Source organism: Micromys minutus, assembly GCF_963924665.1.
Source record: "Micromys minutus genome assembly, chromosome: 22".
Classification (NCBI taxonomy): Eukaryota; Metazoa; Chordata; class Mammalia; order Rodentia; family Muridae; genus Micromys; species Micromys minutus.
The window spans coordinates 43,360,842-43,383,956 of record NC_137957.1 but is presented as its reverse complement, the minus strand read 5'-3'; the positions used below and the strand labels follow the sequence as shown (position 1 = coordinate 43,383,956).

General features: G+C 43.2%; 1 protein-coding gene across 5 annotated transcripts in view; it reads left to right on the top strand.

Annotated features, from left to right (window-relative positions):
- The first annotated feature begins 10,912 nt into the window (after positions 1-10,912).
- IGF1 (insulin like growth factor 1) overlaps positions 10,913-23,115 on the top strand; it is a 75,547-nt gene continuing 63,344 nt past the window's right edge. For 2 of the 5 annotated variants that reach the window (XM_080935899.1, XM_080935898.1), the window contains exons 1-2: positions 11,252-11,472; positions 16,625-16,781. In XM_080935899.1, the coding sequence (XP_080792025.1) occupies positions 11,293-11,472; positions 16,625-16,781 (337 nt within the window). In that variant the 5' untranslated portion in view covers positions 11,252-11,292. Of the gene's footprint in view, positions 11,068-11,251; positions 11,473-12,874; positions 12,971-13,302; positions 13,398-16,624; positions 16,782-23,115 lie in introns of those variants that run through there. The other 3 variants (XM_080935900.1, XM_080935902.1, XM_080935901.1) reach the window with 3 other exon arrangements.

Sequence of the window (23,115 nt, the reverse complement as noted above, 5' to 3'; positions counted from 1 at the left end):
CTTAGAAGCCTCGGGTTTGTCCCAACTCTGTAAATACTACAATCATCTCGGGATGTCTCTTGCTTTGCCAACCAGTGGAGTGAGATGAACAACCCTGGCACCTTGCAGAGGAGTTCACCAAGGCCAGGATGTGGGATCACTACCTTGATGGAAGCCCAAGTCTGGAGAAAGCCTGCCAGTTGGGTTGGCAGGGCTCTGACTCCAACAAGATCCAAATGTGAAGTCACTGTTTTCCTTGTGGAGAATGAGGGATATGAAACCAGGGTTGATTAAAGGGGGCCAGTTCAGGAAAAGTACTTATTAGACAGGAAAAAAAAGAAGTCAGGTATAGAAGGACCCCAAAGAGTACCTGGCTTCTTCAGCCTTACAAAATCCAGGCATCAAAATGAGGATGGTGTTGTCCCTCAAGCCTAGCTCTCTAAGAAGTGAAGTAGCCATCAAGTGAGAAGCATTAAAGCCCACTGTGTGTAAACAAAGCTTATCCAAGTCACATTGGGGATATCAGGAAGATGCTACTTAGCACTGAAGTTGCCTCACTGTAGCTCTTCACACCTGAAGCTCCAAGAAGACTGCAATTCAGAAAGCCCATCTTTCCTTCCCATCAGAAAAGCATAAGTGCTTTCCTAGTCTGAGTCCAGCTGTGACTGAGCTTCTTCCTTCTGGAAAGAAAATGTCTCATTGTGCTTCTCCAGCTTCTCTGCAATAAATTCTATCTGAACCTGTATCAACAAGATACATACATACATACACACACACTCACACACACACACACACACACACACACACACACACACATATATATATATAAAATCAGACTAACCTGAATTTAACTCTGGGCGCGCGCGCACACACACACACACACACACACACACACATATATATATAATCAGACCAACCTGAACTTAACTCTGGGATCTGTGATTTACTGTCCATACATTAGCAAAAGCACTTTAGGTCTTCTAACTCTCCTCATGTGTCTCACAACTACTTGGAGAGTGTTATATATTCCTAGAACAGCACTAAGCCCGTTAAAGTGAAAATGAAAATAAAATATTCCATTAAAGTACATGAGATCATTAAAGTAAGATGAAATGAAGAACTGGATATAATACATGCCCCATAGTAGTAGTTCTATCATCATTCACTGACCAAGTCTCTTGGTCAGCCATTAAACACTTAGAAGTACAACTTAGCTGTGCAGATGCTATACTGGGACTAGAAACAGATGAGGCTACTGGGGAAGAGGATGCATTTAAAATTAAGAGGAGGACCTAAATGGACAAAAGGCCCCCGAGGACCCATCTCATGTCCCTGAAGTGTGAGACCCAGGAACAGAGCATCTTAGGAAAATGACTCCAGCAATGGGGCATTGGCTGGATTGCTTGGGGAAAAGACCAAAAAAAAAAAAAAAAAAAAAAAAAAGGAAATAGGAAAAAGAATTTCACATAGTAGTGAGGCATTCCTCCATCTAATGTAGGATGATGGAGGAAAGTAGAAAGGAAGGGGCAGGTCTTAAGGACATTGTAAGAGGGAGTGGAAGAATATGCTGAAGTCTAATGAGTAAGTGCATAGGGTTGTCATGGAAGCAAGCCAAGACCTCACCTTGAAGAATAAAAAGGGAAACTGAGAAATCAAGTCTATACCTACACAAATGCACACATACACTAAAGCTTCAGCTGACCTTAATAACAGAGAGTGTGCATAGCACCTAGCACCAGAAAATGATGTTGGTAATAAATGCTACGATACCCGCTCAGTGAAAATTGGAGAATGCAGAACACCATTATGAATGTTAAAACAAAAATCCCTTATCACTCTGCTACTCAAATTGTATTGCCATGACACAAATGAGGCCAGGCCCTGTGGTACCCTCTGAAGGCAAAGGGATGTACAAATGTCTATCTTCATTGGGCCTTATCCCAAACACAACCTGAGCTTGAATAGGCCTGAAATTTCTCTCCACTGATCCAAACAACAGATTGCCCTGTGAGGTAATGAACACACTTCATCTCATCTAGAAAAACTCAGCACAGATGCTTAAGTAGGTGCCTGCGTGCGTGTGTTTTGAGTGGTGTGAAGGTGTGCATCTGCTTTATGTATATTTATTTCCTGCTGCAAAATAAAAAAAAAAAATCCAAAACACTGACAAAAGTAAGCAGCACCTTTGTAAAATGTTAATGGCATGGTGAAGGCAAATGCTGGAGGAAGGCTTCCTTTTAGCAAAAACCAAGCAGCAATATGTGAGTGAGCCAACCATTTGAAGGAAGGAACAGAAAAACACACACACAGATCAAAGTGAAAAATCAAAAACATGAACCATTCGCTTAAGATTTCTTTTGTGACCTGGGGAAAGAATCATAATACCGGGATGCTGTTTTAATGAGGATCAGTGAGGGTATCTTTGCCGAGCCATTGGTAACGGGTTAATTCTGTGTCAGCTAACCCACTTAGTCAAATGTCCTTTAACTGTTACTATAATTTTTGAAAGTTTATTAATTTTCATTTAGTGTGTATGAGAAGTTTTGTGTGCATGTCACACATTTGCATACATGCTTGCCTACATAAGCATGTATATGCATGTTCAGACACACTTGAGGGAGTTGATTTTCCACCTTATGGTTTCTGGGGCTACAAGTCAGGTTGTCAGGAAGGGCAGCAAGTACCTTTACCTGATGATCCATTTTACTTGGTTCCCTGTGATTACTTTCAAAGGAGTATTAATATTTAAATCAGATTCTTAGTAGAGCTGATTTCTATTCATGATGTGGCTGTGCCTTACCCAGTTGATTGAAGGCCTCAATAAAGAGTAGCTCACTTCCTTGGAGGAAAAAGGAGAAATTTTGGTATTAAAATGTTTTTATTTGGACAGCAATTTAGCCTTGGCTTTTCAGCCTACTGGTCTACCTGTAGATTATAGCTATCCAACCCACTACATCTGTATAAGTCAGTTCCTTAAAAGAGGAATATTGCATGCATGTATTATACTTATCTAAGAAATCTTGACTAATGCAACTTTGTTAGAATGTTATTAAATCAACATTAAAAACTTAATTCTCTGAAATAAGCTGAAGCTATCACCATGACATTATGGGGTGGGAAAATGTACATTGTAAATACATCTGTGTCTGAAGGAGCTGATTCAAGGATCAAGGAAAGAGATAAAGGTACTCTACAGTCTAGGGTGGCAGCCTCATTTCCTATATCACACCAACCCTTGAAGCCTCTCATTCTTGTCTGCCTCTGCTCATACTGTTCCCAATGACTGGGACAGCCTCCACTGTGCTCCAGTTTGAAAATGAGCTCATGCTTCAAGATTATATGGTTACAAAGTGGCTTATTACCAAAGGCCCCAGTGGGCACAAAGTCTCCTCTTCTTCCTCTTCTGAGAACTCAAACTTTTATCCACGCAAGGGACCCCTGCAGGAATTAGGCTAAAGGGTTCTCAAGAGTCTCCTTGATTTTTTTTTTTAAATGAGGCCAAAGGCCATGTTCCGTCTCAAAGAGCACAACAAAACTTCTTCAACCACATGAAGAGGTAGATGGCTGATAATCCTGTTTCCTGAACAGTTTAAGGCTTCACAGAAATTAGGCCCTTCATCTCAATTCTTAGATCATTATCATGTATAATACTCTCATTTTCCATAAAAATCTTTTTCCCAAAATATAAGCATTGCAGTTGGATTTTTCAAAATGGAATCACTGTGAACACTAAGTAGTGATCAGTTGGTCTATCAGCTCTTTCCCCAAGCTGCTGAAACCAGCCTGGGTAGTAATGTAAACTGTGTTGTGGTAAATCTTGATTATCAACAGGATTGGCTCTTAAGTCAGCAGAGACATGCCTCTAGAAGGGCCTCTGAGGGCATTTTCAGGAAGGACTGTTTGAGGGAAGAAGACCCTTCACCTAGGCAACCTAGTTCTTCCAGAGAGGCAATGTTGCCTTGTCTGCTTGCCTTTGCTTCCTGATTGTGGGGATATCTATTTGGTGAATGTCTCTGTTGCTACTATCCTTCATCACACCTGAATCGAACTTTTTCATCAGCCCCATGTGGACTGAAGAGTAGCAACTCTACATAAAGCCTGCAGCTTTCAGTACCAGAAGAAGGTTGAGCCCAGCGGAGTGATCTGTGAAGTCACCGGATTCTCAGTTTCTCAAGTTCCAGGTGGCCATTGTTGGATTACCTGTCCCCTATTATGTAAGCCAGGCTGGTATCTCCCCCTTTTAGTATGTGCTGAACCTATCAGTTATGTCCTTCTAAAACCCCAAAATAATACAGTCCGTTACTACGTCATTTTTGTGGGGTTGGTTAGTCTGTTCGTTCATTTTTGTTTTTATTTTAAGTTCTCTGTTGTTTGTTCCCTGGGCTCATCAGACAAGAAAACTATGAAGGATTAAGACTATCCTCCAGTCATTCAAGGTTGCTGCCAATGAGAGAGAAGATAAAGGAGCTCCACAACTAGCACATTGTGACCATGGTGACAGCCTCATCTCCTATGTCACCCTAATACTTGGAACTCACTTGGCCTATGCCTGGAACAGCACTCGCTGTGTTCCAGCTTGGAAAGGAGCTTGTGCTTCCAGCCCTCACTCAATTCCAGCTTGTTATAACTGTCGCGCGCCCCACTTCCCGCCTACAGGAAAAGGCGTGCAACAACAGGATTCTTCTGCGAACAACCTTTATTCTACAATACTCTGAGCAGGGGATCTCCCTGAGCAGGGGACTTCTCCTTTGAGCAGGGGACTTCTCCTTTGAGCAGGGGACTTCTCCTTTGAGCAGGGGACTTCTTCACGTGAGAGAGAAAAGCATTGCTTATATATGCCCAGGAGACTCGTGTCGCTACCTGATTGGTGCGCCCTCCAGTAACTCAATAGCATGCCCCGAGAGCAGGCTGTGATGTATATGGCGCATGCGCTCTAAGTCTCTTGGCTGGGCAACAGCTGTTTGCTGAGTTCTCGGCGGGAAGCCAGCACCATGTTTGGGTGCTGCACAAAGGGCTCCCTACATCAACATCTCCAGGTCCTTCCAAAGACTGCTTTAAAACATTAATGAAACTGGCAGAAATATAAACTACCTAGAATGTAATCAACTCATTTGTAGGGTGCCATCTTTTCTAAACACCCGAGGTCTTTGTTATCAGCATTTATCTGGTAACTGCATCTGCTTTCCCAACACAATAACATGTCACGTGGCATGACGCTAAACTGCTCGGCTTTTCCACATCATCCATGTGCTGTCTTAACGATTGAACATCCATAGTGGTATTTACTTAGTTTAAATATATATTTGTTAAATTGGTACTTTTGAGACTTGGGTGCATATACTTAATATTCAATGTTAAATTATTTAAGGTAGTACTCAGAAAGGCATACAATTCAAGCTTCTTTTTTTTTCTCATAGGCAGACTCTAGATCTAAGTGTGTGTGTGTGTGTGTGTGTGTGTGTGTGTGTGTGTGTGTGTGTGTGTGTTAGGACTAGAAAGGGAGATGAAGTAAAGATCTGAAGGAAAAGACCAATGGAAGAAAGGTATATGACATGAAGGTGGAAGAACTATTTAGGGCCAAGAGCGGAGCAGGTGTGGGAGGAGCAGGTGTGGGAAGAGCAGGTGTGGGAGGAGCAGGTGTGGGAGGAGCAGGTGTGGGAAGAGCAGGTGTGGGAGGAGCAGGTGTGGGAGGAGCAGGTGTGGGAAGAGCAGGTGTGGGAGGAGCAGGTGTGGGAGGAGCAGGTGTGGGAAGAGCAGGTGTGGGAGGAGCAGGTGTGGGAGGAGCAGGTGTGGGAAGAGCAGGTGTGGGAGGAGCAGGTGTGGGAGGAGCAGGTGTGGGAAGGGATGGTCAAAGGGAGCTGATTAAGGACAAATTATAATGATGTCTAGTATGAAAAAACTGTAGTGAAATCCATCACTTTGTATATTAACTTCAATAATAAAATAAATTCATTCCTAAAGAAATAATAACGTATTTATTGTAAGTCCAGCATTCCTTCTCTTAAATGGGAATTCCTAAAATCAAATGCCCAAAATAAGTTTTGTAAATCATAGTAACATTAAATATTAATAATAATAATATACTACCCTATTATTGAATTCTGGCTAGAAACAGCCCCTCTAAAAACACTGGGCTTGAGGTCTACTGTCTCTTTGTTATTAAAGAGAGAAGCAAGATGGGGGGATGTGTTCAAACCAACTAGGGTCAGATTGAAACTTTCTTCTTCATATATTCAGGATAGAAAGAGGGTTAAAAATGGAATCACTTCTGTATTTAGTGAGTCTTTGACTCCGGGTGTTCTAACCCACATTTTGAAAACCGAGGTGTTAGAAACTATGAAGAGTACACAAGAGGACTGAATCAAGCTCCACCTGGGAGCATCTAAATTTAGGTTTCATGTAATACATCATTCCCCATCCAGAAACTCTTACACCCTGTGTCATTTTTCTTATTAATAAAATGAGAAGCTTGGTCATTTTATTCAGAGGCTTTATGATTTTAAAAAGTATTTTACTCTTACTATATTTATTTTTTGCATTCTAATTCTTTTAACACTGTGTTTTAAGTCTCCTTCATACCATGAGACTGGGCATAAAGAAGTTATCCGTGAAGTTCACGATATTTCCTCCCCCCCCCCCAAAGATAGTAAGGCGAACATATACATCTTTAGTTTAAAAGGTTTAATTAAATAAAGATATTCACAGTTTATGTTTTAATCCAGGACTGCTCAACCCTCCCCCAATCCTCTTCCTCCTACACACACACACACACACACACACACACACACACTCCCAGACTCGTGTCCAATAAAGACTGAAGTGGCAGTTTTCCAATTGCCCACAAGGGGGCGCGTTTTTTTTAATTCCCAAGGAAAGAGCCTGGGTGGGTTCTAGCCCTGAAGTTTGGAATTGGAGTGTTCTTGTCCCACTTTCTGTTCAGTCTTGACAAGTACTGTGAACTTTCAAGTTCTCTCCCTCTAACAGCCCACACTTGCCCCTTGCGGTGACGCCTCATCTACCACCACTAAGACTGTTTTGCTCACAAACCCACATCAATTTGGTTTCTGTTTCCAGTGTTTGTCCTTTTGACATTTTAGAAGAAATCAAATCCAAGTCTGATGTTGAGAAAAAAAAAACACCGATTTCTTCAGTGAATGGATTTGTCGTCCCCTTTCTCCCCCTCCCCGGGGGGAAAACATTCCTTCAAGTGGTTACAGCGGCTCCCCGAGATAGAGAATGTCTTTCTAGGATCAACAGGAAGAAGCTGTGAGCAGACACTTTGGAAAACCTAGCAGGTCCCCTCTCTTCAGCACAATGAGTTTTGGGGTACATCCCTTTCCTCTAAGATCAATGTCATGTATGCACATTCTCCGCCTCAGACATTAGATCCCAGTCTAGAAAATCTCTCCCACAAAGAGAGACCCAAGAGAGATACCAGTGTCACCAGGTTCTCTGCCTAGTGGCCTTTGAAGATGCCAGAGCCCCTTCCCCTCAAATTTCCATCCAGAACATCTCTTCTCTTCTTCACCTCCACCCTGCTCTCTCTTGGTCCTAAGCAGTCCTTCCTTCTGCTTTCAATTCTGATGTGTTCTATTATTTACTCACCCCCCCCCACCTCTCTTCTATTTCCCTCCTCTGTAACATTCACGCACACGGGCACACGCACAGGCACACGCACAACACTGACATTAATGTCAGCTACGGCATTAAAGACACAGATTGTTGATGCAGCTGACAGTGTGCAACATGACCTTTGCAGGTGACCCCCCTCTAATGAACACAGAGGAGATGGGGCTCCAGCTAAAAGAAAAGGGGACTGGGACCAGCTCATTTCCTGCGCCTCTCTCTCGACCAACCTTCCCTTTCTGAAAATGATCAAGTTCATTTTCTTTTCCTGTTTCATTTTTTGTTTTTTGTTTTTTTTTTTAAGAAAGGTGTCAGAAGTCTTCTGAAGCTGTGGCTTTATGCAAATACACCGCTCAAGTAGAAGGCTCGAGGGGAGAGTTATTTATAACCAACAGGCATTACACATGCAGAAGGTGAGGCTGTGAATCCCAGACCCCAGAGTGGATGCTCTCATGATGAGCACATCTTTGCAGCTAGCTATTTTTGTGGCACACAGTTCCCATATCTGTTAGATTCTTTTTCCAGACAGGCAACTATAGAAGCAGTCGCTGATTTCGGAATGACCATGGTTCTTCCTCTCCAGTGGGGTTTTCCTGGCCTGGACTCTCCTTGGACATCCATCTCATTATCACCTGAGCTTCATCAACAGATGCAGCCCTTGCTTTCTCTCCTAAACAGGTACTGTGCCCCCTCATTACAGGCCCCTTTCATCTTCACCTTTACTCCCAGAATGCACAAAGAAAATGGAGATTTCTCCAGGAACTATTGACCCCTCACTGCTCCTTCACTCTCCCTACTAATAAAGAGCATTCTCCAGCTTGAAATACACAATCACTTCAGGAAATTGCTCCCCACCCCCAATAGGAAACTGATTGTTCACCTCAGAATGTTGCCTCTGCACCGTTGACGATAATTACAATGCACCGAAGTTCATTTTGCTTTGCTTGGGACATAAACTGAGGCCTAAGTTAAAAGTCAATTATTCTTTAAGGGTGATCGGGGTGATAAAACCAAGTGATCCCCTGTGTGGGCAGTGGTAGAGCGCAGTGTTTCATGGGATGATATGTGTTCAGTCCTCAAAGCAGCTCTTAACAGGAAGCAATGATGGATTAGCACCACACAGTATAACACAGAATGCCATGGCATGCCAGCACAGAACAGCATAGAAGGGTATGGTGGGGCACAGTACAGCATCAAAATACAGCACATATACACACAGCACAGCACATACACAGAACATACACACACAGCACACACACAGCACACACACAGCACATAGAGAGAATACACACACCATAGCACAGCAGGGTGCACAGAAAACGTAACATTTAGTCTCACAAACCTGGAGAAATGCTGTAAGTTTCTAGAATGTATCAAGACAAAGTTTGCTACAACTGATCTGGAAAGAGGTGATTCAAAGTACTGGCTTGCCCTAAAGGTGCCCAGAAATAGATGAGGGTGCCTAGGCTGGACTCAGTTCTCCACTTACAAACCAAGGACCTGTCAACTCTCAGCTGGGGACGGAGTTAAAAACAGGAGGTCTTTGGTTTCATATAATATATTCATCAAGGAGGATGGGTTAGTGGTTCCCTCTCTCTCCCTCCATCATTCTCTCTCTCTCTCTCTCTCTCTCTCTCTCTCTCTCTCTCTCTCTCTCTCTCTCTCACACACACACACACACACTATCTCCATAAGTTGTCATAAATCAATTGCTCAAGAAAGACCGGTTCATGGACGCCTTGGGTCAGTGGATCGCCTACTGCTGCAGACGTGGCAGGACCACCTGGGATGCTGCCCTTCTGAGTGTTCTCTAAGTCAGTTCTACCCACAGGAACTTCCCAGTCCTGTGCAGTGCCTCTCACACAGCATTCTCTGCTCCCCCAGTCTCCGTTCACTTCCTGTGTCCCTGAGAAATTGCCGCCTCCCAGCACTGTTGTGTCTCCAGACTTCAGCGGGAAAGTATCTCTCTTCCTGCCTGTTGCATGCTCCTTTTTGCTCCTCTCCAGAACGAGTACATAGTAGGTACTCTCCAAATGATAGCTAACATCACCCACCACTGGGACGGCCTCGCCCCAGGTTTCTAATGTTCCTGTCTCAAAGGTAAACACTGCCGCGAAGCACTGACCACACAGAGGATTGGACCAAACCCAAATCCCTTGCAAAACCAAACCGGTTTCATTTGAGGACAACCACCTCTCCAAGCAGATTTCTAGCCATGGGGTAGCATAAGGAGGCGGTGTAGCATTTCCAGCTGGCCTCTGTCTCCACTGATGTGTCGGTACCTTCAACCCCCCCCCCCCCATCTCCGGAGAGCTGAGAGTCAGAGAACCAGGCAAGTCTGCCTCCTTTCCATCTCTCCAGGGGAAGCGCACCGCACCTGGAGAGACAACCAAGGAGAGAGCGCGGCTTTTGTAACCTTCTTTCATAATTCACTTTCCTATCCACTGCCTCTGAAAACCACCAAGAAATAGGTCCAAACCGTATCAACAAAAGATCAGAACGCCATTCTCTACGGCAAAGGCAAGTTTATACATTATAAATAGCAAAGCAGCCGGCTTGGACACTGCTGCCAGCCACTTACCCAGTTGAGGGATTTGAATGACATCATAACCCTGGAGAGGGTATTGCTAGCCAGCTGGTATTATTTGGAATACACACACACACACACACACACACACACACACACATACATACACACACATACATACACACACACACGCACACACACACATGCACACGCATACACACACGTGCACATACACACATGCATGCAAACACACTGTGCCCTACTTCTACACACACACATTTATGCAGAAAAAAAAATACAGCCAACGGGAAACAGTATGTGCCTCCCACCCTGCTTTCTTGGGGTCGAGGGGGTGACAGGCATCCAGCTTTGTTGAAAAATGGGATCGTTTTATTTTTCAATCTGTCTCGGAGCTCAGCATAGTCTTATCCTTAGCACAAAGCATGATGTAGTGTCCTAACGGGAGCCAACCCACCGCTGCCTGCCCATAGGTTTTAGGAAATGAGATCATTCCCCTCGCTTGGCAACTAGGACAAGGGTCACCCCCATCTCCTCACCCCATCCCCTTCCCCAGAGAGCTGCCTTTCAACCTACTTTACTCTGGTCATTTCAGGGTTAACATCATTGTGCATTCTGGAGATGGTCTTTCTTCCCTTTTTTTTTTTTTTTTTTTTTATTGTTTTTTTTTTCTTGTTGTTCAAATTTTCTATTTGCCCTAAAATATAAAATCACTCGTGTGTCCCGCTTAGATCCTCTAATCCTGGTAAGGTACATTAGCAGACAAGTGTACTTTCAAGCCCCATGAAAAGTTAATCAGAGAACGGATTCTGTTTTCTGGGGCTGCATTGGTATCGAATGTCTGCTAACCCTGTCAAAAACCCACATTCTTCTAAGGGGGAGAAACCGCTCCTGTGCTCCAGTTTTTAAAAGCAAAGGTATAATGTTATTTGTCTATTTGTCACGGTGCCCAAAAAAGTCCTTACTCGATAACTTTGCCAGAAGAGGGAGAGAGAGAGAAGGCGAGCATTCCCCCAGCTGTTTCCTGTCTACAGTGTCTGTGTTTTGGAGATAAATGTGAGGATTTTCTCTAAATCCCTCTCCTGCTTGCTAAATCTCACTGTCACTGCTAAATTCAGAGCAGACAGAGCCTGCGCAATGGAATGAAGTCCTCAAAATTGAAATGTGACATTGCTCTAACATCTCTCATCTCTCTGGATTCTTTTTGCCTCATTATTCCTGCCCACCAATTCATTTCCAGACTTTGTACTTCAGAAGCGATGGGGAAAATCAGCGGTCTTCCAGCTCAATTATTTAAGATCTGCCTCTGTGACTTCTTGAAGGTAAATATCTCTTTACTTTTTTCTTTTTTTTAACTCATTGGAGAATTGTGTTCAAATTGTATTTAAACTGTATTTAAACTGTCTTCAGCCTAAGGTTTGCTTGAGAATTTGCATTGTTTCAAAACTGGGAGTTATTTACAAATTGCTGAGTGTGCAGTTCTGCGTGTGCCGTAAAAACAGCTCCCTGTGATGAATGCATTTGCAGAGCTATCTGTACGGGTAGAAACTATTCGCAAGGTACTTATGCTAAACCCTCCACTTCTACAGGGCTTCCGCGGGCTTCCACGCCGCCGTTTTAAGAGATTCCTTTAAATCTTGCCTATGGCTCACGGCTAGAAAGCATGAATGTAAACTCGGGATGTGCTTGTCTTCCCCAAGTGCAGGCGTTTGCTTTTTAAGATCTTGTTCATGTGTCTGTGTCTATGTATGTGTGATTTGTCAGGACTTTATTTACGAGGCATGTCACCGATTAAAAGTTACATTTTAGATGAGAGAAAAGCTTTCTAAAAAAATGCTTTTGGGAGCCAAGAATCGGGAATTCTTTGCACTTCTGCCCAGAAAGTCAAAGTTAAAGTGGAGTTTAATTTGCTTTTCTGTAAAAGCTCATAGACAACTTTGCTGCCTTTGCATATTCAGAAATTTTAAACAGATTCACGCTGGGCTCGGAAAGCGGGAGTATTTAGGCAGCTGCTTGTCCAACTTTTCTTTTTCGGAAGGGGACTTTTGTGACTGAGTTTGGGCTCGGATTTCGGTTTGAGGCTCTGCTCTTCCACTAAAGTGAAATCTGTTGTGTGCTAAAGTGAATCTGGCTGCCCGTGTGGCTGCCGCTGTGGCTGCCCGCGTGGCTGCCGCTGCCGCTGCCGCCGCTGCAGCAGCCGCCGCTGCGCGTCCGCGTCGGTGTACCACCTTCACTTTTCGATCACTGGCTCTACTTCAAGTTTCCATTCTCAGCAAAATTATATCCTTCCAGACTTGTGTTTTTTTCAATTTGCAAGCACTTCTAAGCCGCTGTCACTGGCTTTTTGGAGGCAGTAGCCGGAGGGAGGGCTTAATTCATAAAAGATCCCAAAGACAGCAGCGTTTCCTTGCCGCTTACAAATGCTTCATCGCTAGGATTTTTTCTTAGGCAAGCAAGTAAGTGGCTTGGGACTCTGGGAGACAACCTTGACAAGCACCTAATTGTGCCGGTCCGGTCCGTGCGATTCCAGCCAGCTCTAGTCACCTTACAGGAGTGAAGTCGGCGTTCGTATACGCTGTGTGGTCTGGCAGCTGGAATTGTGTCTCCCAACGGGACTGTGGAATGTTACTTCGGCAGGCATTCATTTCACGTTTGGAAAATCGGCTCCAAATGAACTTTCTTTCCGTGCAGAGTCTGCAGAGCATTTCAGAAGCGGAGCTAGCAATCCGCTTCAACTTTTCCCCCCCTGTACTTGCAGCAGGAGATGTCTGAAAGGAGCTGCTGTGTGCTGGTCTTTGAAACGTAGTTCAAGAAATAGAGGTCAGCTGTGTGGAAGGGTACACAGGGCACGGGCTGGCTTTGTACTCTTGAGTCTCAAGGTATTTCCCCGTGCCTGAGCCAGGGGAAGATGGGGGAGGAAGGGAAGGAGCTGCAACTCGGATGCTCTTCTGGCTAGCCAAGACAGCCATACAATGGAAATTAGTGGCTTCCCTTGGAGCAAAGGATGGACCCCAGCTCCCAGCTGTGCCTTTTGCTCATTGTTTGAATGGACAAAAGGCAGTTTAATCCAGGCTCCTAGCACACCTGTAGGGGTGTCCAAATGTAACTAGATGCTTTCACTAACCCCACCCACAAAACAACACACACGTTCTTAAGTCCTCAGCTTTGAATTCACCTCAGCCTCATAATACCCACTCTGACCTGCTGTGTAAACGACCTGGGACATTTCAAAATGAGCGCACCTCCAGTGAGTACCTTCTTACAACTATTGCCCTGGTATTTTGGCCAGCCATGTTTGTTGTTGTTTAAACGTCTGGAATCAATTGATATCTTACTTGTTTAACACAGGGAGGTCCTTGGAGACGTGGATTTGTCAGTGGTCTTTGAGGAAAGTGTTCTGGGGTCAGGATTGGTTCCTGTTGGCCCTCCCTTGCTCAAGCCCTTCCTTGCCCTCTTTGGATTCCATCTATGGCTTCCCTTGACTCGTTTTCCTTGTGGTTGAGGAAATAGGGGGCCGGGGAAATGGAGAACATATGGGGAGACTTGTTTTGGACTTTTTAAAATCTCCTAAGCAAGTCCATTGGTGTTTTCTGTTTGGGGATCATGATGTGATAAACTTTTCCTCTCTTGGGTGTGCTGGACTAGTCTCTGAGCTGAAGAAAAAGACACCAGAGGTCCTACGATTGTAAGTAATGATATTTATCAGACAGTGGTTTTCAGTATAATTCCATGCAGAAAGAAAACAAAAAAAAAAAATGGTTCGAGCAATTTTCAGTTTTTCAGTTCTACAGGTACATCTGTCTTGACGGACTTAAATCCACTATCCCTTAGAATAACTATTAAAATGTAGTTTGGGACAGTTCATGACAGTCTAAAATCTACAAAGCCTGTGAGATTGAGTAAGAGTTTCTGTGGAGCTGGTCCAAACTAACCACTGCAGGTTCCTGGCCTTGCCACTCTCGGAAACTGGGCAGGGGTAGGGGGCAGTGTTTCAGAAATGGGCTTGCTAGAGTAGTATTCATTCTAGACCTGCTCTCTTGCCAGAGGAGTGTAGGCAAGTGTTCTCTAAGACCAATTATGGGGATTATAAGCCTGGCCTTTCACAAAGAACTAGGAAGCCCTGTTGGGTTGGATTTGTTTACGTTTCCATGAGAAATACTGAAGGGAAATCTCCCCCTTCATTCTTCTCATGATGATGAGGAGTAGATAGATATCATTAGTTCATGTCTAGAAAATCTGTTTTCTTTGGTTATATGGAGACGGAGCGCATCCATGCTGAAAACCTACTGAGCAAAGGTACCAAGGTCTTCACTGGGGTTATACCACCTCCTTAATTACCTGCCCTGTGTCCCTGGCCACTGAGAGTAGAGAGTTTCTTTTATCTCCGGCTGTTCTATAAGCACTACTTAATATTTACCTTGTGAGAGCAAAAATCAGGGCCTTGGGGGTTCCTTGCCCCCCTCTAAATGCCAGGCTGAAGAACTAGCCACTAAATTGAAAATGTATTTTAAAAATAGAGCAAAGTTTGCCAGCTATACAGGCTCATTAGTGGAGGGCTCACATGGGACAGGGAAAGTGGCCGTAAACTGAATGTCTGAGTCACAATCTCCAAACAAGTTGGGACTGAATCAATTTGCCTCAACTGTGAGGTTCAAATAAAAAAGGTCTCTTTTAACACTTACAGCTTCCAGGATATCTTCATGACCCCTTTTATAGGGTGGCTCACCTAATAGCCTGTTGGTGACTCTTTCCATGGTATTGAAAGCATATGTCTCTGAACGGGATGAAGCCGCTCACCTTGGGGGCCTTCCTGGAAGAAAGTACATGCTGGTTTCACAAGTAGCAACATTGGAATGTCAGCACAGTCTCTGTCTGCTTCTTATAATGAAGAGAGACTCAAGTCATGGGAATCCAGTGATACTATCTGGCAATTAACCATTGGGCTAGCTTGTGCCAACCAACCAAGGGTCCCTTGGTAGATTTTGTTATAAAGTTGGTAGGAGTGTTCTGTGAATGCTTCCCAGAGATGAAGTCAGAATTCCTGTTGCTCCAGAAAGGGCTCTTGCAGGTTTTAAACCCAGTGTCCTGAATTTACAAATGACTCTCAGTGAGCGCCTCTCTAATAGTAAAGGAGAGAGGGGTTGGAGTATAAGAATTACATTTATGTCCTGTTGAAGTTTGGACAATGATTTTTAAACTTCCTAACCTTCTGCTAGCCCCCTTTTCGTGCTTGTCACTCACCCCCAAGGCAGGAATAGAAACTAGAAACCCTCTTTCTCAAGGCAGCCATAAAACAAGGACATCTGCTTCTGACCTCCCAGGACTCTCAGTAGAGGAGCTGGCCAGAGAGAATGGCTGCTCATTGGGCCCCTCCCCACAGAAGGGTCTTAAATCTTATACCCAGGATTTTATGAATGCTTCACAAAGGAGAACAGAAAAATTAGGAGAAGCAAGACACGCTGGGTCTTTCATCTCAGCCTCCCATCATTAAAGGTTAATTCTGCCCAATTCATGCCCCACTGAACTGAGGCAAAACAGCACAACAGAATGGGAGAGCCCCTCCCCCATTGCGAAGGCTTCCTTTTTTTCTGAAGGCTCCCACCTCACAAAAACCGTTAATTAAATAAAGACATCATGACTTCTCTCCTCAACCTGCATTTTGTTATGGACCTTCAGACTATGGCCTTCATGATGTGTAAGGAAGAAGGTCATACCTTTCTGTCTCTACACTTTTGAGAGACAATTGCGACCCTCAATCTTCCTTGTCTTTCCTATTTGGGGATTACTTGTTTCGTTTCCCACCTGTGGTTGTGTTAGCTGCTAACCTTCAAAGGTAAGATTTCTCTGTCTCTTCCCCCACCACTGCTCTCCCTCCCCCTCCCTTCTTCCCTCTCCCTCTCTGAAAAGTTCTGATAGATTTTTCATAACACTGTTCTGGCCAGTATTAAATCTTCTTAACCTATGACTAGAGAAAGATGCTCTTGTTAATTTAATATTCTGATCAAAAATAAATATAATGAATATATGTACCATCTGGAGATGGCCAGGGTTTAGAGTATTTTAATTGAAACAGTTTGACGGCAAAGATGAGTTCAATTTAATGTTCGATACTTCAGACATCTTGTTGGGCTCTCAAACTGGCATAGGGACCTCAATACACACACACACACACACACACACACACACACACAACTGCATCTTTTTTCACCCAATAAATGTTTGTAGCCCCTATGCCCTATTTATTCATAATGGGAACTCATGAAAGCCCCAGAAGAACTTCTGAAGATCCAGTAGCAAAGGGACTAACCACAGTTTGTCTGATATCAAGACAGGGTTAGGCCAGGACACTCCTTTATGACACACTGCTCTTCTTAATGAGTGATGGCAAGGAGTACCAAGCAAGGGTCAACATATCCCTGCCCCACCCTTTCAGACCCAGAAGGATACCTGACCCTATTTTTTCCCCTCCGACAGATAAAGATACGTGTCATGTCGTCTTCACATCTCTTCTACCTGGCGCTCTGCTTGCTCACCTTCACCAGCTCTGCCACAGCTGGACCAGAGACCCTTTGTGGGGCTGAGCTGGTGGATGCTCTTCAGTTCGTGTGTGGACCAAGAGGCTTTTACTTCAGTGAGTAGCTCTCCCACCCCCTCTCCCAGCCCTCTTCTCTGGGCTACCATGATGCTGAAGTATATGGTTTCCTGGATTTACAACTGCAGGGATGGGGCAAGTAACTGAATGACTGCCTGTGGCTGACAGCCATCACCAGACTCCTGAGATCCATGACCTTAAAGTATGAATAGCATTTCAGTGGGGGCTTTGGCATGTTTGGGAGATTTAGAATCGAAATTTCTTCCTTAAGGGTTTGCCTTTAACTGCTTCCTCTGGGGGCCTTCTTCCAGATTTTACGATAAACTCCCACTCTCCTGTTCCTCCCAATGAAGAAATGTGAGAGAATAACCCTAGAGAATTGCAGATTTTGTTCTTAGACATTTGGGTGCATATATAAACATCCAGAGGGCATGCAGAGCTACTCTGAGTGTTCTGTAACTTAGAGTAAAATGGTAAGGATTTTGCACCCGAAATTCATGTGAAGTTGAGAAATGAATTAAATGGAGAACGAATTAGACGGCTCCATGCAACACAAAGCCGGCACGTGTGGACAGAAGGGTGATCTTTGCCAAGAGATGTTTGTAAGTACATAAGCTTTCTCTAATTGTGCACTGTGGTAGCATTACCGATATGCCCTCAATGCAGATTGACTTTGATATTTTTCTTTTCTGTCTTTTGTCCTTACTTTGCTTTGATGTAGTTCTTCCCTGGGTATTGTATCCACCTAGAAAGGAGTCTTTGAAACATTCAGCATCACATATCTTAAAAGTAGGTCTCAGACAATCAGAAAGTCAGCAGTCCGTGGGAAGGAGACAGAGAAACCAATGTCTGTAAATAACACACACCCATAAGTCAATGGCCACCAAGGGGAGTGATCACTTGAAAAAAAGAAATCCACCTCACACATCCATCTCACAGTATATTATAAGGCAGTGAAAAACTGAAAGACAGATGTGAACTCTTTACATTTCTTTGGAAGTGCAAAGAGTTCCTGGAACCTGGGAATGAATCATTAACAGGGTTCCTATTACTCAAGTGCAGACAGATCACTTCAGTGAACCCCCCAACCCCAATCACCCAAGCTCAAGTTCTGCATAACTCCTGAGATGATTCACATTCTTTAAGTCTCTCTTGTCTTCTTGCTAAATGCCAGGCTCTCTTGAGGCAGGTGGTTATGGCTGTGGCTTGTGTGGTATGGTGTGTGTGTGTGTGTGTGTGTGTGTGTGTGTGTGTTTGTGTGTTTGTGTGTGTGTGTGTGTGTGTGTGTGTGTGTGTGTGTGTGTGTGTGAAGAAGGCAAAATATGCATGTAAGTTTGAAACTATGAAGGAAACTACTAAGAAGACTCGTAATGTGTATTTACCATGGTTTTGGCAAAATAAAATAAAAAAGACAACTTGGCAGAATGTGATCAGAGTCGAACATGCTTTCAGCTGTTTGAATGGGAAATTTTCCACTTTGTGCTCCCTGCCAGTCTTTATTTGAATGAATTTGCGGACTCTTCTGGCAATTGAACAGTTCCATCTAGTTTTCTGGTGCAGGGTAAGTGACTGAGTTTATTAGGTGGGTGATGATTTTTAATACCAGACTTGTTTCACCTTTAAGAACCTTCTATACAAAGAGAAATGAGGCATGGACATAGCTGACCAAGGAATTAAGAGTGTTCTATAATTTGCTGTAATTGAGTCGTGTTTTCTCTCTGAAGAACAGAAGTCTTACCTCCAATTCCCAAGGACTTTGTCTTCCTTTGGCAAGGTACTTATCCAAGTGCCTTCCGTGTAGTGCCAGGCTGGATTGCAATCTCCACCATGATTGGTCCAGCACTCCGTGCATGGTGTGTAATCATGCCTGTGATGTTTACATCAGGTAATGAAAACTAAGACAAAAAATAACCACTCAGCTCTAGGTAACCGGACAATCCTTAAATGTGTCCACAAAGACACCTGAGCTTTGAACACACACAACGGAAACCAGTTTTAATGGGCTGGAGAGGTTATTGCATTTGATCACAGTGAGGATCAAATTTCAGTAAATGTGTTTTAAGTTGTGTTTTAATAACATAAAACAAAAAGAAGTCATATAGCCACTTGATATTTATAGCAGAGTTCTGGGTTTCAAAACAATGGCTGTGTGAAACATGTCCTGTTGTCCACTCTGTCATTAAATGTATTTTAACCACATCCTCCCATATACAATTCCATGACTTAAGCTAAATCCTCTGCCTCGATTTGTTCCTTAAGCATGAAGGTATTCTTGGTAGCTTTCTGGTCAATTCCACGATCTTCTCTACATGATAAGAGCTGATCCTATTAAATTGTTTTAGTTTACTTCAAATCACTGGGGGATCATCTGTTGTGGGGTATCACAAGATATAAATGAGAAGCTTGGAGATGACCAGGAGACTGACCCTGCCTTTGAAGTGCTCAGTCTAGTCAGAGGTTAGAAAAAGAATGTGTATATCATATGGCAGAAGGGAAAATAGCCTTGGCAAAAAGAAGGTCAATTCTTAAAGCTTTTCCGGAGTCTTCCAAATTACCCATGACATGTCTTTACCAGGCTCTGCCCTCTAAGTGAACTCCTCAAAGGCCATCAATATGTATCTTTGAAGATCAATGTCAAGTTCAATGTTTGATTGATATAGTAGTTCCTGGTATCTATCAATTTGAACCAGCAAGATTGAATCCAAGTAAACTTAAAACTGTTTCTGTGGGACTCTCCTGGAAAGAACCACCAAGGATCATGATCGCCAAATATTTTAGAACATACTTCTTGCCTGGTGCCTACCTAGTTATTTGATAAAACTGCTTGGCTTTCCTCACGGGATGCAATGTATCTATGCCAGCAAGAACTTAGAAGCTGTTCTTTGGCCATCCCCAAACTACACTCATGGTCTGTTTTCTTCCTGAGCCAATTATTCTTACAGGCATTAACTGTTGTCAACAAATTTTATTGTTTCCTTTTCATCCCCTAAGATTTACTGTGTGTGTGTGTGTGTGTGTGTGTGTGTGTGTGTGTGTGTGTGTGTTTGGGGGGGGGGAGTCAGTGCTAAGCATTTACAGTCCTCAGAACACCTTTTAAAGGAGAGTACCCTTCATATTTCTGTCGCCCCAGTTGACATTTACTAGACTTTTCTTTCTATTTACAAAGTTTTATGGAGCCCATACCTTTTTATTTTAAGCTGGTCAAACTCCACTTTGGAAGTATGTATGTCTCTCAGTATGTGGAAGGCAGGGTCTGATCTTGGTTTGATATTTAAACATCATAAAAGAAATTTGTCTATTTATTTATTTATTTATTTATTTATGTGTGTATAATACAAGCTATTTAAAAGGAGGGGTTTTTGAATCCTATTAGAATTATACTGAGCAAGTTTTTTGTTTGCTTTGTTTGTTTGTTTTGTTAATTCTTGCTTTTCGTAGGTTGACCCAGTTTTGCAAATGAGCTCACAATAGCCGTCTAGCCCAAGTTCTCTGGTAGCACAGCACACACAACCTCGTGGATGATCTGTTGTGAATATCCCTCCAGCATAAGTGGAGCAGTTGATCCAAAATTAATGTGGCTTCCCCAGACGTTTTACAAAATGAGGGATCCAATGAAGAGCTAATTATGGATTCTTCCCTATGTACCAGAGAGAGAGACACACAGAGAGAGACAGAGAGACAGAGACAGAGAGAGGCAGACAGAGAGAAACAGAGAGAGACAGACAGAGAGACAGAGAGACAGGGAGACAGGGAGACAGAGAGACAGAGAAAGCATGTCAATCAAACATATGTTCTTTTGGTTCTGTGAGGAAGGCAATGCCATTGTGGGGATGAAAACTTACTAGCAAAGAGCTCCAGACTAACTGATTTGTTGGAACCCACACAGAGGACAGACATCCCATTACAATTTTGTTTTGTCTGAAGCAAGCACACCAGTGGGTAAAACAAAATGAAAGAAGTTATTGTTACCATAGGTATCATTTTGGACAGCTATGGAGAGAAAGCATTTCTGACATGCTGTTTGGGAACTTCTGGAATTTTTCTTCCTTAAGGTATTTAAGAAGTTGACAGACAACCAACCATCTTGAATGGTTTCAATTAAGAACAACCAGAAGAAAGAGAGGTTCTGGGGTCCTTTTCAGTTTTAAGAGTCTATAAACAGTCCCTTAAATAAACTGTATATGCTTTACCTCGGGCAGTCTGGGGGAAAGAAGAAGTAAATCAATTAGAAAAGAAAGTTGGATACCCTTTCAGCTACCCCAGATTTATGGCTTTTGTAAAATATCCCTCCAATGCATGCTTATTAGGAACAGATCTGAATAAACGGACGGCATTCTTCATGTGTTAAAGCATACTGTTTTTAAAGAGTTTAAGTGAAACTTTGCAATTAGCTTTCGTGGTTATTGATTGCACAAAACTTTTGAGGCTTTGGTTATTATTATAAACTCAGACTTCTTCCTTTGATATGCAGAGCTCAGAAAACTACCCCCAGACCTGTCAATCATTATTTATATGACTTTGGCAGGCATTTAAACTTCCTGGGTTGAAATGTCCTTGTCTGGAAAACAAGAGGATTTTGTTAAAGCGAATGGCCTTTAACTTTAACAGACTTGACATCTAGGTTGCAAGCAACAAGCATTCATGCTATTGGAGAAGAGAGAAGCCTGGATTTAACTAGTGCCTGAGGAACATTTAACTTCCTTTACCTTTTGACATCCTTTCAGTTGGTCCCCAAAGGTAGCCAATCTGCTCACTTCGAGAAATCAGAGCCAGCTGCTTTCCTTTATTTCAGCTTGAGCTTTAGTTCTCCAAGGACAGAACAGAAATTCTGACATGACCACAAAGTCCGAGGTCATAAACCTGAGGTTGTCGTGTCTCTTTGTTATCAAGGACAACCTGATGATTCTCATCTTTCGAACACTTTCACATTGCTTTGACTTTCGGGAGCAATGAGTAAATCTGTTTATTATCTCTATGAATCCACCCCAAGCCTTCGTATATCCTGTTAGATACTGCCTGTCTAATCAGAGAAGAACAGCACAACTTAAACAGACACACACCCACCACTAGCTTTGGGCCAGTGTGGATTTTGACTCAGTATTCATAACCTTGCATAGCACCCCTATGGGAATTCCAGGCATGCATTTGTGTGAGTTCTGATCCAAGTTAGGGGCATGGTCACTGCCTATGGAAAAACAATTCTCTTTGAAATTGATACATCTGGATTTGACCTTATAACCTTGCCCTCATTAGTACACAGAGCTAATAGGCCACAGACATTGTTTTTCTTTCTTTCTTTTTTTTAAGCACTGGGCTTTTATCTTGACCCTTGGATGCTTGCTACTACTTTTTAAAATGTACCCAATGGGACTTGTGTGAGGGGACTAAGCAAATGATGGTTTCTGTGTGGAATTAGAAAATAACTTTCACATTTTATGACACTTACTATTCATTAAGACTTTCTTCTCCTGGGTCAACACACTATAAACAGAAGAATGAAGGGTTTAAGACCAAAATTGTGGCCTCTTTTGAGAAGAATCCCAGGTTGAGCCTTAGTTCTGCAAACTTACTCAGTGGGAGACCTTGAGCAAGCTCCTACACCATGCTGTGCCTCAATTTTTTCATCTGTAAAATGGGACCTGCCTTATTGTGTTGATACTGGGGTGGAATGAGCTGAGGGGTTAGAATATGGTGGTTTAGAGTGGCGCCTGGCACATCACACCATGCTAATTAGCCAGTCCATCTCTTTACTCGTCTGAGTCTCAGTTGCAGAATCCGCTGGACAAGGTTAGATGCCTGAAAAGTTCACTTAATTATTGACTCACTTTATTTTTTCTGCTTGGGACAGAAACAATTACTTGTTCTGACAATTAATAGTAGTAACAGTCACGTGTCTGGCACCAGTATAAGTGACAAGAACAGTGATCTGCATGTCTCACCTTTACGTTCTCTCCTGCTCTGCCTCTGACAGGCAAAGATGGTTGCTGCATTAGACAAACGGAGTGTACAGGCATGGGCTGGGGAGATGCTCAGCACACCACACTTGTGCAAATGTGAAGATGTGAAGCCAGATCCAAGTCTGCAACTGTAGTGTTCCAGTAAAGAGACGTGGGGAGGTGTAGACAGGAGAACCCTTAGAGACTTGCAATCCAGCTAGTCTGACATATACAGTGAGGAGAGACCCTGCCTCATATAAGGTGGGAATCAGGGACTCACACTCTTGGCTTCTAACCTCCACACATATGTGGTGGCATGCACACTTACCCTCATACACAGAATATACACACCACACATATGCACACATATACACAAAGTACAATGAAAGGCAAGGAGATTTGGAAACTTGGTGGATAAAACTTTTGGAAAAAGCCAG